Source organism: Plecotus auritus (genome assembly GCF_963455305.1).
Source record: "Plecotus auritus genome assembly, chromosome: 1".
NCBI lineage: Eukaryota > Metazoa > Chordata > Mammalia > Chiroptera > Vespertilionidae > Plecotus > Plecotus auritus.
Window position 1 is genome coordinate 146,434,989 of NC_137770.1, and position 19,205 is coordinate 146,454,193.

General features: G+C 36.9%; 1 protein-coding gene across 1 annotated transcript in view; it reads right to left on the bottom strand.

The window, feature by feature from the left end:
* The window catches only part of MALRD1 (MAM and LDL receptor class A domain containing 1), a gene marked incomplete at its 5' end in the record, with an annotated part of 676,620 nt that overhangs the window by 389,581 nt on the left and 267,834 nt on the right, over window positions 1-19,205 (bottom strand). Inside the window, one exon of the mRNA XM_080679375.1 lies at window positions 85-332. Coding sequence (XP_080535501.1) covers window positions 85-332 — 248 coding nt within the window. The remainder of the gene's footprint in view (window positions 1-84; window positions 333-19,205) is intronic.

Below are 19,205 nucleotides of genomic sequence, written 5' to 3' on the forward strand. Positions count from 1 at the left end.
ACATTTTTGGTCTTGTCCTAACCATTTCATTTTCCTTATTGAATCTATCAGAAGTTGATCATAATATTTCTGTCTTTACCATACCTTGCAGTTTTTGCTTCTTCTACTTATGACCGGGCTGGAAATTCTGGCTGCTCTCATGGGCTGCTGAGGGAACAAGCTCTTTATGAAGATGTAATGACCAGACGAATTTCGCAAGGTGTGGTCAGCAGCTGGCTCTGTGCCTGCAGCAGGGATGCTGCTAGCTTTCAGATTCCAGTCAAAGTCATCCTCCTGTTCCTGCTCCCAGGAACAGAGATCAAATTCAAAATCACAGCGCCCACTGGAGGGACCTGGAAAACATTTCCCAAATTATGGAAGAAAGAAAGAGGAAATAAGCTGACTTAAAGACGTGCAATCCAAAATCACAGTGATCTTGCCACGTCACTGTAATATACAAAACTTTGCAACATTCAAACAGAATATTTTAGCTTGCTACACACAGTTATTTCTGTAGTTTGCATAAGTTTATCTCTCCACAAATCTGGTCCCCAGTCTCAAAATCAATGAGAAAATATTTTAGCATTACACACATTTTCTCCTCCAAGTACTTATTTGGTCAATGTGATTTATTTCCTCTGTCCTTCATCTTTGCTTCTCAGGGCTTGGTAGAGAATTTAGGAAGTTTATTATTTTGCAATACAGTTTGGCTTGGGAAATGCTGCCTAAAGCAAAAGTTATTAATCATTACAATTAGTTTGTAAATATAGCCTCATTTTAGATATGAGAAAATTTTAAAACAGAAAAGTAAGGTAAAAAGTGAAATAATTTTAATTAATTTATTATAAGTTGCATAAATTAAATGTTAAGTTGAATTAAATACCATCTATCTAGTATCTTAAAATATTTTTTTACTAACATTGTTTAAGTTTTTTCTTCCATTTCAATCCTTATTGAATTTCTGCCTGAGGGATCTATGTACTTCTGATAGAGTGGTATGGAAATCCCCAACTATGATAGTGTGTTCATCAATTTGCTTTGCAAGTCTATTAGTTTTTGTCACACATGGCTTGACATTCTGTTGTTAGGCACTTACACATTATAGACTGTCATGTTTTCTTGAATAATTGACCCTCTATTGTTATGTAATTCCTTTATTTACCTTTGATGACTTTCCTTCTTTGATGTCAGCTCTGTCTGATATTAATATAACTACTCCTGCTTTCTTTTGTTTAGTGTAAGCATGGTATATACAGGTGTTCCCCCAAAAATGTATATACACTTTAACAGCTGGTAGCTCAATTTTGAAAATTAAATGTATTTTAATAAACACTGCCATTATATTACTCAAAGTTTGTGTATACATTTTCTGGGGACAGCCTATATTCTTCCATATAGTTACTTTTAATCTATACATGTTTTTATATTTAAAATAGACTTCTTGTAGACAACGTATAGTGGGGTCTTATTTTTTGATCTACTCTAAAACTTTCTGTTTTTTAACTGGTGCATTTAGACCACTGATGTTCAAAATGATCATTGAGAGAATTGGATTAATATCTACCATATATGTTACTATTTCCTATTTGTTGCCCACATTCTTTATTCCTATTTTTATCTTCTATAGTTTTTCTGCCTTTTGCAGTTTTAATTAAATATTTTATATAATTGCATTTTATCTCCTCTCTTGGCATGTTGGTTATACTTTTTTTTTTAAACTCTTTTACTGATTTCCCTAGACTGTTACATTACCTTTACAAATAATCCAAACTCACTTTAAAAGAACATTATATTCCTTCATGGATAGTGTGAGTACCTTATAATAACAATATAATCTTAATTCCTCCCTTCTATCTCTTATACCATTGCCATTATTCATTTCACTTGTATACAAGCATACATGATTATATATGTATATAAATATCTACACTAATAAAAGAGAAAGATGCAAATTGACCGTACCTTTGCAAATCCCACCAGCCAATCAGGAGTGAGTATGCAAATTAACCCAACAAAGATGGTGGGTTAATTTGCATACACAGGTGCAGAGAGGCCGGGGGAGTTCCACACCACCCCAGCAGCTCCGGGCCTCTGGGCATTGTGGGAAGGCAGAAAGGTGGCTCCAGGCTGGAGCGAAGGTGGTGCCGGCAGCCAGGGGAAAGAAGGCCCATTCTTGCACAAATCTTCGTGCATCGGGCTTCTAATGTTATATATAAGAATACACAATTGAATACATTGTTGTTATTTTATTTTAAACAGTGTTGACTGGTAGATCAATTGGGAGGGAGTCGATGGGAAAAAAGGGGACATCTGTAATACTTTTAATAATAAATATAAAATTTTTTAAAAGAAAAAAAATTAAGTTTTTATTTCATCTTCACTTATTTCTTCTTCATTCCTCACCATCCTTTATGTAGGTCTGATACGTATCATTTCCTGATCTATATTGTTTTGCTTCTCTCTAAAAAACATCTTTTAACATTTCTTGCAAAGTAGGTCTAGCAGCAAAATATTCCCTCACTTCTTGAAACACCAGTCAGAAAGTATAAGTGCAGCCCTATATTCATTGCAGCATTATTTAAAATAGCTAAGATTTGGAAACAGTCCAAGTGTCAATCAGTAGATGAGTGAAACATTTACACAAAGGAATACTATGCAGCTACAAAAAAGATGGGTCTCTGACCTTTTGAGACAGCAAGGATGGACCTGGAGATTATTATGCTAAGCAAAATAAGCCAGTTAAAGAAAGACAAATATCACATGATCTCACTTATATGTGGAATCTAATGAAAAAAATAAACTGATGAATAAAACAGGTCCAGAGGCATGGATACATATCTCAGAGGGAAGGGTGGAGGGGAGTGAGAAGAGATTAACCAAATAATTTATATGCATGTATGTATAGCCCATAGACACAGATAACAATGTGGTGAAGGCCTAGGATGGGACGGGAGACAGGTGGAGGGGGGCAAAGGCTAAAATGGGGGACATCTGTAATACTCTCAACAAGAAAATTAAAATTTTTTTAAAAAGGTCTTCATTTCTCCTCACTTTTGAAGGATTATTTATCAGGATATGAATTCTGTGTTGGTAGGGTTGTTTGGATTGGTTTTCCCTTCAGCCCTTTAAATACTTCATTCTACTCTTTGCTTGCTCCCATGGTGTCTGAGAAGTTAGATGCACAGTCAAACTTAAATTCTCCAATGTCTCCCATCCCAACAATTTGATTATTGACCAAGTTATTCACGGAAAATATTTCAGTTGTCAAACAAAACTTCAGTTCTACACCAGACAATCCTTTCATGCTGATACCTGTCTGAACCTGTATCTCAGGAGACAAAGGAGAAAATGTGTGAGCATGAGTAAGTTTACCACTAAACCTTGTGCTAGGAATATTTTTGTGTGATTTTTTCTGCTTATTATTATTAAACATGTACATTAAGTCACCATAGGCCCTAAAAAGGTTATTGATAGCAGCAAAGTGAAAAGGAAAGTTGTGAGAAGTATAGAGCTTAAAAAAAGAAATACATTGGAACCTCAGCTTTTTAACTTAATTCATTCAGGTAAATATGTATGAAAATTTTCATTTTTTATGTACATTTCATTTCTTTTTGTTAAATTTTCATTTACATTTCATGTCCATTTGTTTTTAATGTGTTTATAGTACTTTAGATATGTATTATATATAAAAAGATTAAAACTGAATCATTTAGGGGGTCTGGAAAGGATTAATTCAATTTACATTATTTCTAATGGGAAAAATGGATTCAGTTTTCGAACAAATTGCTTCTCGAACAGCCTTCTGGAAAAACTAAGTTCAAGAACTGAGGTTCCACTGTATTTCTTACTTTTGTTCCTCTATAGTTAAGGTGCTTTTTTCCAATGACTATTTTCAGGGTTTTACTTTACCTTTGATTTCTCTTTAGTTTAAAAATGATGTGCCCAATTGTGTGTGTGTGTTTGTTTGTTTTTGTGTGTGTGGTTTTTTGTTTGTTTGTTTGTTTGTTTGTTGTTGTTGTTTTGCGGGAGGAGCATTTTCCTGCTTCATGTTCTCTGAGCTTCCTGAATCTGTGCTTTTTTGCCTGACATTAATTTGGGGAAATTCTCAGTTGTTATTGTTTCAAATTACTCTAGTCCTTTTCTCTTTCTTCTTTGATATACTCATTATTCATTTGTTTGTCCTAAAGTCCTTGGATATGGTGTTGTGTTCTGTTGTGTTTTTCTCGGTGTTTTTGTTTTTCAGTTTGGGAGATTTCTATCTTTATATCCTCTAACTCAGATATCTTTCTTAGTTGTGTTCAGGTTACAAATAAGCCCTTCAAAAGTATTCTTCATTTTTGTTCCAGTGCTTTTGATCACAGCATTTCTGTTTGATTCTTTCTTAGGATGGCCATCTCATTACTTACGATGCCCATATGTTCATGCTGTCTATTTTATCCATTAGGGGCCTTAGAAGATCGATCATAGTTGTTTTAAATTCCTCATCCCTTCCATGTCTGATTCTGATATTTGCTCTGTCTCTTCAAAATTTATTTTTCCTTTCAGTATGCCTTGTGACTTTTTTCTGGATAGCCAGACATGACATTCTGAGTATAAGGAACCACTGTATATAGGCCCTTATAATATGGAGAGAGGGAAAATATTCCTCAGTTTCATGATTAGGTCCCAGTCTTTAATGGGCCTGTGCCTCTGAACTGTAAATATCATAAGTGTTTCTCAGTTTTTTTCTACCCATTAGGAGGAACAAGATGGCTAGGGGGGGGATAGCATTGGGTATTTCCCTCCCTCCGGTCAGTTAGGCTCTGATAATACCCAGTCAGTTTTGTTACTAGAAAAATAGAATGCTCTGTCAGAAGTATGAGAAAATGTTTTCCAATATTTACTATGGAACCTGGTTGAATGTGTGGAGATAAATTTCACAAACTTGTCCACACTGAGTCTCATCATCAAAGACAGGTCAGCTTTTCTTCCTCCGGTGCTGGTTCCCATAGTGGTTTCTGCTCTTGAGTCTCTGCTCTAATAAAGTGTTACTCCCTGTGTTCACCTGTAGGTCTCTCGAGTCCTGGGGAAAGTAGTGTGCCCTGTGCACCCTATGTCCTTGCCTCTCTTGTGGGTCTCAGGAGAATTATTGATTTTTCAATATGTCTAGCTTTTTACTTGATAGGACAGAGTTGCAACTTCCAAGCTCCTCATATACAAAACTGGGTAGTTGGGATTATACAAACATATATATATATATATATATATATATATATATATATATATATATATATATATATAAGCTTAAGCGAACATTATGACCAAATGACTGGAATGACTGAAACGAGCACTGACCACCAGGGGGCAGACGCTCAGCACAGGAGCTGCCCCCTGGTGGTCAGTGAGCTCCCACAGACAACCTCCTGTGGCCCCAACCTTCATTGGCCCCTCCCCCCAACTGGATACCTCCCCCTGGCCAACTGGCTCCTGATAGGCCTCGATCACCAGCCAGGTGAGGGACCCCACCTGTGCACAAATTCATGCACCAGGCTTCTAGTCTTTTCATAATTCTGTTCAGTAAATTAAAAACTAGCAATGTAAGCTAAGGTATTATAAAACCAAGCATTGTGTAATTGAGAAAACATATACAATTTTATGTTAAAGCTACTTTTTATAATCTTTATTTTTAAGTAAATATGTATAATACAGCATAAAAACCAATGTGTGATTAATTTGACCATAAGTTATAAAATATCCTAGAGTTATTTGATAACAGTAATTCTGTATTAACTTTTGTTTGAAAATTATAACTGAAAATGGAAATCTTTAAAATCATAATTAAATGTGAGATGGTGCCAGGGCTGTCCGGCAGACCCTGAATGACAGATGAATGATAACTGACACACATTTCTGTGAAAGAGAAGCTAAGGGGCTAGTTGGCATAAGGAGCCAAGAAAGCCCTGATTGCCTGCCTCGTTAGCTTTTTATTGTAACAACTAAAGGCCCATTGCACGAAATTCGTGCAAGGGGGGATGTCTCTCAGCCCAGCCTGCACCCTCTCCAATCTGGGAACCCTCGAGGGATGTCCGACTGCCCATTTAGGCCTGATCCTACCGGGATCGGGCCTAAACGGGCAGTCGGACATCCCTCTCACAATCCAGGACTGCTGGCTCCCAACTGCTCGCCTGCCTGCCTTCCTGATTGCCCCTAACTGCTTCTGCCTGCCAGCCTGATCACCCCCTAACCACTCCCCTGCCAGCCTGATTGATGCCTAACTGCTCCCCTGCCAGCCTGTTTGCCCCTAACTGCCCTCCCCTACAGGCCTGGTCCCCCACAACTGCCCTCCCCTGCAGGCCTGGTCACCCCTAACTGCCCTCCCTTGCAGACCTGCCCCCCCCAACTGTCCTCCCCTGCTGGCCATCCTGTGGTGGCCATCTTGTTTCCACATAGGGGCAGCCATCTTGTGTATTGGAATGACGGTCAATTTGCATATTATCCTTTTATTATATAGGATTAGATAAGATAGAGGCCTGGTGCATGAGTGGGGCCAGCTGGTTTGCCCTGAAGGGTGTCCCGGATCAGGGTGGGGGTTCCCTTGGGCTGTGGGGCAGCCTGGGTGAGAGGCCTGTGGTGGTTTGCAGGCCAGCCACGCCCCCGGCAACTCAAGCAGAGGCCCTGGTGTCTGGGATTTATTTATCTTCTATAATTGAAACTTTGTGGCCTTGAGCGGAGCCAAGCCTACTGCTTGCTCTGTGGCCGCAGCCATTTTTGTTGGGATTTATTTATCTCCTATAATTGAAACTTTGTAGCCTTGAGCAGAGGCCTGGGCCCGCCAAGGCAGGCGGAAAGCTTGGCTTCCTCCATTGCCGGGGGCAACCCAAGCCTCCTGCTCTCTCCGTGGCCGCAGCCATCTTGGTTGGGTTAATTTGTATACTCGCTCATGATTGGCTGCTGGGTGTGGCTTGTGGGTATAGTGGAGGTACAGTCAATTTGCATATCACTCTTTTATTAGATAGGATAGCTTGAACTAAAATTAACCTCTAGATACAATCAGCAGGGTAAGCATCCTCGAGAAAGCACCTGCATCTGTAGTGTCTTTCAAACAAGGACATTTTGAAGTCTAAACATAAAGATTCTAGTCAAACACCCCAAGGGGTCAGACTTGTTTGGAAAAATCAAGGCAGGGGCTGCTGCCTGCAGCAAGGTCCCCCCAGAGGCCCCTGACCTTTCAGAGTATCCTCCTTACAGACATTCCAGCCAAGTCCCATGCTTCCCCACAAGATGGTGTCCAAAAACTAAAAATACTTGAGAAGAATGCAATTTGCAACATGTCAATCTATATTTAGTTAAAGATTTCTCTGTTAATGAACAACTGCTCAAATGTTTATAGGCAACTTTATCTAAATGAGAGTAAGGACCTGCCCTCCAATGCTAAGGCCAAAGGAAGGCAGAAATACATCCTAGCTGAAGTCATGGAAATTCCTGGATGAAGAATCAACTCTATTCTATTACATGAAATTACATAAGTTTTTAAAGAATTTCCAAATTGTGCTAGGCATCAAAACCATGTGTTTGTTTTTTTAGGGATACATTCTTACAGTTAGCACAGATCAGATAAGTATGTTTAAATACACAAAATAATCTCTATTCTCTTTGTAGTTGTATAATGTGGAGGATATGAGAACATATGGGTTTAACTGTAGTTTCTATACCATTTTAAAGTGTATAAGACTACTAAAATGTAGATTAACTTAATCACATTCCCCACCAAGGTACTTGTCCAACAATAAAAAATGGTATAAAATTACCAGTTTTAGCTTTTGAAAGAAGTAAACATTGATAAATGTAAGATAGCATCAGGACTAATATGCTTTTTAAAATGGTTTAATTTAACAGTCAACCTAACACTGATGTATTTTCAAGGATAAAGACAATTTTTCTGTTATAATTTCTATCACCCAATGAACAGGCTGTTGTTTTCTACCCAATTGCTAATTCCATTTTAAAATTACACTTAAAACTTATTTTGGTAATTTACTCTTTCCTAGAATAGACTGTAATTTGTAGAGCTTCTTTTAGTTCAGAATACTAAAATTCTCCTAGGTAATATTTCAGAAGACTGAGAGGTAAATTTCAACTCAGCGTCTTGTTTAGAATCTAAACTGTTGACTCAGTTAAGAATTATAATGAAGTAACTAATTCAGTTGCCCTTGTGCTGGAAAATTCAGCAGCCCACAAGGGCTAGATTAACATTCAGACCAGCATCTAGAAAGGACATCTGTATGAAGAATGATGTGTGTGCTGCTAAAAAACAGATTTCATTTGGCTTCAAAAATCATACATATGCTGCTACATAAACCTCTATGATGTAAATCATATTTTTCTATTTCCATACCTACTAAAGTTGGAATATATGTTTCCCCAGAAAGTTTAACTCTAACATCACTGGGAAAATACAAGCAAGTATAAGTTCTTTTTATTTCACATCACTGTGCTGAGAGAGAACAACTTATAATTTAATATTTTATTATTTCCCACAGGTGCCAGGTGAGAAAACAGCCATCTTCTGTGCAGATGCCAATTCCTGGCATTTCATGGAGTAATTAATGCCAGTGCCAGACAGTTGTATCATGGGTAAGAAAATGACCACCTTTGTCTACAGCTGCATCATCAATCAAACCAGTTTCTACCTTTCTAAATGCTATAATTTTTTCCATTGATCATTATCTTTATAAGCATGAAATGACTGTTTCATTTAAAAGATAGATCATTTTAAATTTATCTTTATTATTGAAAATATTACAGATGGCCCCTTTTCCCCTCATTGGCCCTTTCTAGCCTGCACCCATTTCTCACCCAGGCCTTCACCACACTGTTGTCTGTGTCCATGGGTTATGCATATATGCACATAAATTCTTTGGTTAATCTCTTCTTACCCACCCAACCACCCCCAGCCTTCCCTCTCAGATTCAAAAGTCTGTTCCATATTTCTATGTCTCTGATCTATTTTGTTCATCAGTTTATTTTGATCTTTAGATTCCACATATGAATGAGATCAAAGAACATAATGTAAGTCCTTTTAAAATCCTACTATCAAATTCCTAAATTTAAGATCCCACCACTCTATTCATTTATTCATTCAATATAAATGTATTGAGCATATGCTATAAATAAGAGCACATTTAGGAACATGGAAAATTGACTGGAAAGAAGGATACTGTATATTAAACAACTGTGTGTCAGATCCCGAGCTTTCACTTTGTATGTTATTTTATTTAAATCTCACACCTCTACATAATAGTTATTATTCTTATTTTTGGATGATGAGAAAGCTGAAGTTCGGAGTTAAGTACTTTGTTCAGTATTACACAGCAAGTAGCAGAACTAGTTGTGAAGAGTATGATACAGCCCCTCTCCTACCATCTGGAACCTTCTTTACCTATTATTTATTTAATGAACTCCCTATTCATTTTTTTTAGTCATGATCAACAAAATACTTAATTAACTAAAAAAACCTAAACTACTAAAATTCATAGGTTATATGACTCTGTTATGGTAGGCATAAAGAGAAAATGACACTGAATATTGTGATAGTCTAATCATAATTAGAGCACTGTAGTATTTTTAAACATTTAATTCCCATGTTTAAGGAAATTTTGATAGCTGAAACCATTCAATGAGAGAAAGACTAGATAATGGAGATCTAAAACCATGCATATTAGATGCTATTAAAGGATTCCAGAATATTAATTCTGATATCACAATTACTAACATGAGAACGGGGAATGTGAAAAGATGTGCAGAATTGATGGTACCTGTTTCCAATACTTAAGTTTTTATTATCATGAAGAAGTACAAGTTGTAAGAAATATTATAATAAAAAACATACTGGGTAAATACAGAAACACTAATTCAGTATTGGAATAAAACATTATTATATCCAGAAATGACTGACAGTTGAAAAGGTTTTATATGTGAGGCAGTGAATTATCTCGTGTGAAAGTTTTCAAGCAGGAATTAGGTGATTCTCCATTGCCACCTCCATTGTCTGCTAGGGCAGAAAAGTTATAGAAATGATCCCTTTATTGGTTGGTCATTCATTTCTCAATTCATTCAACAGCAATTAGTAGCTGTTGGGGCTAATTCAACAATAAACATGTCCTAATGGATTTCTCTCACATTTTAATAGAATGTGATAAGTGCTAGAATGAAGATAAAAATGTATGATTCATTATAATTGACTAAAAGTGAATCCTTCATAGAAATCTTAGTGTTAAATCCTTATTTCAAAAAGCTTGGACTAACTTCTATTAATCTCAACAACTCTATAATTCTTTGATTTCATGATTCAATTACTTCAACTCCACATATTTTAACAAACTGTTTATATCGTATTTATAAAAGGGTTAGAGCTATATTGTTTCTTTTTATTTAATTAATTGGCATTTTCAATAAATATGAATATCAAATAAAAGATTGAATGGAGACAAATTATCTATAGCAGAAATGAAACAGTAAATATCATAGATCCTGTGGATAACAAAGGGGTAATACTAGAATAATATGCACAACTCCACATGCATAAGTTCAACTACTTAGGTGAAATGAACCTTTTCCTGGCAAAGCAAAAGCTTACATAATGAAAAAATAACATGAGTAGCTTTATAACTACTCAAATTACTAATTTTACTTATTAAGGAAACTGAACTCAAAGTTTTAAAATTCCTGAAAAAATTCCAGGTTCAGATAGTCAAACTGGAGAATTCTACCAAAATTTTAAGGCACATAAATCGAAGAGGAAAACTCTCAATTTTCAGATGATTTGATGTGTACATAGAAAAAAAATCTAAGGAATGTACAACTATAAAAAATGAGTCAACAAAATTAAAGGACACAAAATTAACATGCAAAATTAATTGTATTTATATAAACTAGCAATGAACATATAGAAACCAAATTTTAAGATATACTATTTAAAATCCCCCAAACAATGAAATATATAGCTGTAAATCTTATGAAATATGTGCAGGACTTGTATGCTGAAAATTATAAAACACTAATGAAGTAAATTTAAAAAATCTAGATACTAGAGAGACTATTGTATTCATGAATTGGAATACTCAGCATATTAAAGATAATTCTCTCAAATTGATATAAATATTTAATGAAATTATCAAAATTGCATCATTTTTTTGTAGATATTGTCATGATTTTTCTAAAATTTATATAGAAAGCCGATGAACTGAAATAACTAAAACAGTTTTGAAAAAGAATAAATTAGAAGAAATCACTCTACCCAATTTCAAAATTTATTATATTGTGTAGCTTTAGTTACCAAGACTGTGTGGTATTGGTGGGAAAATGGACACTTGGATCTATAGACTGGAAAATAGAACTCAGAAATTGCTTTACACGGGTACAACCCACTAATTTTTGACAAAGCTGCAAAAACAGTTAAATGAAGGGAGGAGAATCTTGTTAATGGTGCTGGTGCCACTGGATAGACAAGACAAAACAAAACAAAATCTCGACCCAAACCTTACACCTTATACAAAAATTAACAAAATGGATCATAGACTTAAATGTAAAATATACTACACAACTTTTAGAAGAAAAATTAGAAGAAAATCCTTGGTGAAGTGTTTTTCGGCATGTAAACAAAACCATGATTTCTAAAAGGAAAGATCAATACATTAGCCCTTATCAAAATATTTAAAAAATGTTTGTTATTTCCCTGTTAGGAGAATGAAAACACACTCTGAAGCCTGGGAGTAAATATTTGCCACTCACAGAGCTGTAAAATAATTTATATCTATAATATATAAAGAACTTCAAAATCAACAGTTACAAAAATCTGATTAGAAAACAGGCAAAAGACATAAAGAAACATTTCATCATAGAGGATACAGATGGCAAAGAAAGACAGGAGATGTTCATTCTCACTACCGTGTATTCCTAAAAATAAAACATCCTCCGAAAATAAGACCTACTTACAGGTTTCCTTCTGAGTGAAATATAAGGCATCCCCCGAAAATAAGGCCCCCGGGCTCTGTCACAGAATGAAAATTAATTTACGTAAACTGGTCGCTAGGGCTGCCCCGACTGGCGTCTAGCAACCAGTGACATTACGCGGAGTCCTGAGGTCACTGCTGTGTGGAGGCGGAGTGGAGGTCGGAGTGAGCGGTGAGCGCGGGGCAGGAGAGAGGAGGAGACTTTCACAGATGCGTGTAGAAGAACAGGAGGATTAGAGTGGACGGGACGCGGCAAAGGTGGTGAGTGCTGGTCTGTCTCTGGTGACACTACCTGATGCTTGCGGCCGCCTTCATGATGACTGAAGGTTCTCAGTCAGTGGCAGACCTTGCTCCAGTTCAGATCCAGGCCCCAGCAAGCCCAGTGACAGACCCCAGGAAGGCACCAGGGGGTAAATGTCTGATAAAGAGATAGGGGGGGTGTCTGGTGAAGGTGTTCAGTGGCACAGGGGTGGGGGGAGGGGGATCACTTAAAATGACACAGGAGGATCAGAGGGGACAATCAAAATGACACAGGAGGATCAAAAGGGGTTACTAAAATGGTAATCCCCCCTCTGATTCTCCTGTGCCATTTTGATTCCCCCCTCTGATCCCCCCTGTGTCATTTTGAGTGATCCCCCTCCCCCCACCTTGATACCCCAATTCCTTTTTTTTACCCCTAGAAATGAGCGCAAAAAGAAAAAGCTACTCCGTGGAGTACAAGAAAGGAATCGTGGAAGACTCTTGGGGCCAAAATCTTACTGCTTTCTGCAAAGAGAAGATGTTGAGTATCCGATTGGTCTGAAAATGGCGAGCAGAGTATGGTAACCTCATTGAACAAGTGGACAAGGGAAATGCTAAAAAGCGCAAGTGTGGATCAGGTTGGCAACCATTATTTTCCGAGCTGGAAGACCTGATCTGTGAATGGGTTGTTGACAGGAGAGCAAAGGCTTTGGTTGTGAATAGGGCTCAGATTCAAGAATTTGCCCTTGCAATGGCACCACAGTTTGACATAGCCCCCGAAGACTTCAAAGCATCACAACACTGGCTGGATAATTTCCTTCAGCAAAGTGAACTGTCTTTAAGAAGATCTACAACATTGTTTAGGTTGGAAGATACTCAAGTTATTAAGCGAGCACTTGCATTCAAGTCCTTTATTGATGATGCTGACTTCTCTAAATACAATCTTTCCAACATGATTGCTATGGATGAAACTGCAGTGTTTATGGGCCAATCATCTCAAACAACAATTGAACAGCGGGGTGCCTCCTTAGCGTACATTCCCTCCACTGCTTATGAAAGTGCACGTGTTTCCTGTATTTTGGCAATTCGTCTGGATGGCACTAAAATCCCACCTTTAATCATTTCTAAGGGCAAGAAGGAAAAGATTGAACGTGTTTTGGGCGTTTTTATTCTTGAAACTGAAAAAGCCTGGGCCACACAAGCAGTTATAAGGAAGTGGGTCGATTTAATGCTGCCGCTTGTTATGCGAGGAAGCCAAAGAGGTCTGCTAGTCTGGGATGCAGCCAGCACTCACCGTGCTAAAGACATGAAGACATTTCTTCACGAAAGAAAAAGAGATCAGATAATGTTTCCCGCAGGAATGACGGCCTATCTCCAGACTCTTGATATTGCAATAAACAAGCCATTCAAAGACAATTTGCGCATGGAAATTAATGACTACATTGAAAATAGAATGGAGAGAAATCAGTGTGGAAACTTTGTGAAACCTAAACTGCAAGAAGTTGTGACTTGGGTGAAGAATTCATGGGAGAAAATCACTGACAGTTGCATTGCAAATGCACTGCGAGCAGGCTACCTTGACAAGAAGTACTCATTTAAAGACAGTGCTATTGCTAAACATGAGAGATTTGGTCCACTGATTCTGAAAGAAATGGAGTCACAAGAAATTCACCAGGAAATTCAGGAATTGGATTGTTATGATGTTCCAGAAGATGATGACATGATTGTCATTGAATAAATGAGTAAATTCTTGATACTGTAGGATTCACAGTTTGTCTGGTTTGTGTTGACAACTACTGTACTATCATACCGTATACAGGTAATAAATTTCCTTTATTTTCATTTAACAATAAATGTGTACCGTATTCTTCTTCATGGAAAAATAAGACATCCCCTGAAAATAAGACCTAGTGTGTCTTTGGGGGGCAAAAATTAATATAAGACACTGTCTTATTTTCTGGGAAACACGGTAGGTATTAGGGAAATGCAAATTAAGACCATGATGGGGCTACTCCACCCGTATAAGAACAACAAAAATAAAAATAAAATAGTTACAATATCAAATGCTCACAAGGATGTGGAGAAACTGGATCTCTCACTGTCAGTGGCAATGTAACATGGCACAGTCACTCTGGAAAACAGTACTATGGTAGGTTATATCCAAAGCATCGAATACCAGTCAGCAATAAAAAGAACAAATGATTTATACACAAAACAACTTGGACAGATCACAAGGGAATTACGATGAATAAAAAACAATAACAGTCTCAAAAGATCATATACTACATGGCTGCATTTACATAACTTTCTCAGAATGGCAAACTATAGAAATGGAGAATGAAGTAATGATTTCCCAAGGTTAGGTAGGGATAGTGGGAATAAGTGTAATTCTCCAAGAGCAGATTAAGGGAGATCTTTGTGGAGATGGAATATCTTGATTGTAGTGATGATTACACAAATTTACATATGTAACAAAATCCCACGAACTATATATACATGCATATTAAACCAAAGTTAGTATCCTGATTTTGATATACTATAGTTATATAAGATGTAACCATTGCATAAAGGTTACACCGAATTTCTCCTATATAACTACCTATGAATCCATTATTATTTCATCTTTCCAAACTGATTAAAAAAACTATTGTTCTGTAAAAAGTATATTTGTTTTTGTAGGGAAAAAAAGGATTTGGGGTAAGTAATTTGAAAAAAATGCTATTAATAATATCAACTTTTTGAAAATTCACAATGCAGCAATTGATCCAGAAAAGTCCCTCATGCATGAGTTTGTCTTCCTTGATGACTACCTGATTTCATAATTTGGAAAAGAGTATCCTAACACATATCACCTGAAACACTGAATGGTAATTTTGGAAAGACAGTGAAACTTTCTGAGCCCCATTCAGCTAGAGGCTGCAATAATGAATTCATGAAGCTTCGCACAGCTGGTCCCTCCCAGAAAACCTGGTTTATTAGCATGATGATACCTAACCTACTTTCTAATATAAGCTCCCAAAGACAACAGCAGCTACTCACAGACCATGGTTAATAAAACATGTACCTGAAAAAAACACTAGTTTTTTTCAGGGTGAGGTGCTGCTTTTATAAAAGCCCATGCTGGGGTTAATATTCACAAATGAATAAATTATGTCCCTTCACCCCTCCAAAAATGCTTTGCATTTATCTAACTCTCATTTGTAATGTGAATGTTTATGTACCTATCACATTTACTAGACAAAGAGCTCCACAATTATTCAGATAAGATCTGGTTTTTTGTTGTTTTTGCTCCAGGGCTTCTTATATTGGAGGTTCCCAATGTTTATCCAATAAATAAATGAAGGACAGTGTCAGGTATTCAAGTGTTAATTACAGAATGCTGGCATAGATTTATTTTATTTTTGTTTATCTTATTATTAATTTTTTTGCTTAGATTTTATATGATTATTGACTAAGAACTAGGTAACTGCCCAGATCAGTGGTTTTCAGTGCCCAAGATGATTTTTTATTTTCTTTATATTTTCTCACATCAATTGTGACCTTTCAATAAACACTATAATTTACTATACATATATATATACTAGAGGCCTGGTGCATGAAATGCGTGTATGGAGGCGCTGTCCCTCAGCCCAGCCTGCACCCTCTCCAATCTGGGATCCCTCTCACAATTCAGGACTGCTGGCTCCCAACCGCTCGCCTGCCTGCCTGCCTGATTGCCCCTAACTGCTTCTGTCTGCCAGCCTGATCACCCCTAACCACTCCCCTGCCAGCCTGATTGATGCCTAACTGCTCCCATGCTGACCCGATTGCCCCTAACTGCCTTCCCCTGCCAGCCTGGTCACCCCTAACTGCCCTCCTCTGCATGACTGGTCCCCCCCAACTTCCCTCCCTTCAGGCCTGGTCACCCCCAACTGCCATGCCCTGCAGGCCTGGTCACCACTAACAGCCCTCCCTTGCTGGCATGGTCCCCCCCAACTGCCCTCCCCTGCAGGCCTGGTCCCTCCCAACTGCCCTTCCCTGCTGGCCTGATTGCCCACAACTGCCCTCCCCTGACGGCCATCTTGTGGAAGCCATCTTATGTCCACATGGGGGCAGCCATCTTTGATCACATGGGGGTGGCCATCTTGTGTGTTGGAGTGATGGTCAATTTGCATATTACTCTTTTATTAGATAGGATATATATATATATATATATATATATATATATATATATATATATATAATAAAACCATAATATGCAAATCAACCAAATGGCGGAACTACCAGTCGCTATGATGTGCACTGACCACCAGGGGGCAGATGCTCAATGCAGGAGCTGCCCCCCCGGTAGTCAGTGTGCTCCCTACAGGGGAGCACTGCTCAGGCAGAAGCCGGGCTCATGGCTGGTGAGCGCAGCCTCTCCCACCTCTGTAGCAGTGTTAAGGATGTCTGCAGTCGGACGTCCCCCAAGGGCTCCTGGGCTGTGAGAGGGTGCAGGCGGGCTGAGGGACCGCCCCCCCAAGTGCACAAATTTCATGCACCAGGCCTCTAGTATATATATTTTTGTGTGTGTAGAGACAGAGACTACATCTTCTGCTTAACACAAGAGTATGAGGAATGGGATTTCTGCCTGTTTATTTATTGATGCATACTACACAAACACTGCATAACACATAACTTCTTAATAAATATGTTAAGTTAATTTTATATTTCTGTCTTCTTTATTTCTCTTGATCATTCTTGACAGGGTTTTGAAAATTTTATCAGTCTCTGCAAATCCTATCTTAGATTTGTGTTCTATTTCATTAACTTGCAGTATTAGATAGCTTCCAACATAAAAATTTAGTCTATACATTTTTCTCTAAGTATTCACTTACCTAAATCCCAGACGATTTTATGATTATTAAAACATATTCTAATTTTATTGTGATTTTTAGGGGGGGCATGAGTTATTAACTGTATCTGTCTTTTTCCTTCCCAACAGCAATTTTCTAGCACTTGTCTCATAATTGATTTCCAGTGTAATTCAAAAGAGATAATCTGTTACTTTAACCCACTGAAATTATTTAAATTTGCTCGATGCTTAAAGATATACATTTTTTTTTTTTTTTGGTAAATGTTCTGTGTGTGCTTAAAAACAATAGATATATACAACTGGTACTGCAGTATTATATTTGCCCATTAGGTTCAGATTACTTACCAATTATGCTGATCAAAATCCAGCATCCTCACTAATCACAGTGAATTAAATTATTCTGAGTGTGCCTGAGATACTCTTAATTATATATCAACAATAAATATGCTCATTAGAACATACATACAGAAAAACAAAAATATGGTTATTTTCCAAAGAAACCTCTATATCATGGCAAAGATATGTTCAAATTAGATTTTAGAGTTCTCAGATATAGAAATCACTTTCTTATTTGGTTACATCATATATTTTAGACATGGTATTTATATTATAAAGTAATAAATAATATTCTAATTTTTCTTCTAGATTTTACTTTCAGAATCTACATTAATATATGAAAATTAAACCAGCAGTTACTTTTGTTTACAAAAGATTATTTTCTTCTTTATCAGAGGTAGTCTACATCTTTAAAAATAGTTCAGTTTTTAAATTATTTCTGTTATTCCTATGTGGCATTTTTTTACCTAATGATATTTCAGAAGTTTTCTTAGAATTGTGATTCCTGTTCAGTCTTCACTTAGAATTCTCAAGAAAACAAACAAACGAAAAACCAAAAATCCAAAGACTGTGGAACTTAAACCTAAATGCTTGGTTAGTTGTCAGACAAACTTCTGAAAACAGTTCCTATAGTGATTTATTTTTTTTTCTTCCTATTCTTCTGGATCTAATTAGAGCTCCAATGTTTATAGTATACACAGGATAAATAACAGCACTCATAAGTCAGATAGCAGATTTTACCATTTATAATTAAAATATAACATTTAAGACCAGTAGAAAGAATAGTTAAAATTTTTAAATAATAAGAAAAATAAGCAATGCCATGTAAAAAGAACTCATTATCATGTAATCAGAACCAATATAAAAATGTGGGTTACTTTTAGAGTTTCTTACATATTTTTTGTTAGTTTATTTGTTTGAAGAAGCTGAAAAAGTTTTCTTCTTTCTATGTAACATCTAGAACTAAGTCAGCTTTCTTGCTTTAGTATTGCTGATATAAGTAGGACCATTCAAACTTTAAGTGATTTGGCAATCATTTCACCAAAAAACACCTCTAGCACAACCTTCCCTCCAAAGGCGTATGATTACTTTTGCCTTTATTTTCCTTACAAAACAACTACAAAAACAGCAAATTTCAATACATTCTTGACCCTCTTAGAAAACCAGCACCCTTTCCCTAACACAGAGGATTCCTAGAAATTTCCACAATTTTAGAACCTAAATGCAAAGAGGTCAAGAAAAATTTAGTCAGAAATTAGTTGATAATTTAAGTACTGAAAAAATTGCATTAAATTACATCTTGGAAAATAGATACATTGGCAACATGACCCCCAAAAGTATAATATCTGTTCTGTTTCACTGATAACCTAATAGATTTGTGTGATATTCACAAGAAAATGGCAATGAAGAATTTTAAAACATTAGATGAAGAAAATAACTATAAATACATCAGAAAATATTCATGAGGTAGAGATTAATATTAATACAGAATTTGAGATTTGCCAAACATTTTTGCTCAGTTCATATATGATAATAATCCTATCTAATAAAATAGTGATATGCAAATTAATCATCACTCCACTACACAAACCACACCCACCAGCCAATCAGGAGCAAGTATGCAAATTAACCCAACCAAGATGGCTGCAGCCATGGAGCGAGCAGGAGGCTTGGGTTTCCCCGGCAATGAGGAAGCCAAGCTTTCCGCACACCCTGGCCAGCCCAGGCCTCCACTCAAGGCTACGAAGTTTCAATTATAGAAGATAAATAAATCCCAGATACCAGGTCCTCCGCTTGGGTCGCCGGGGGGTGTGGCTGGCTTGCAA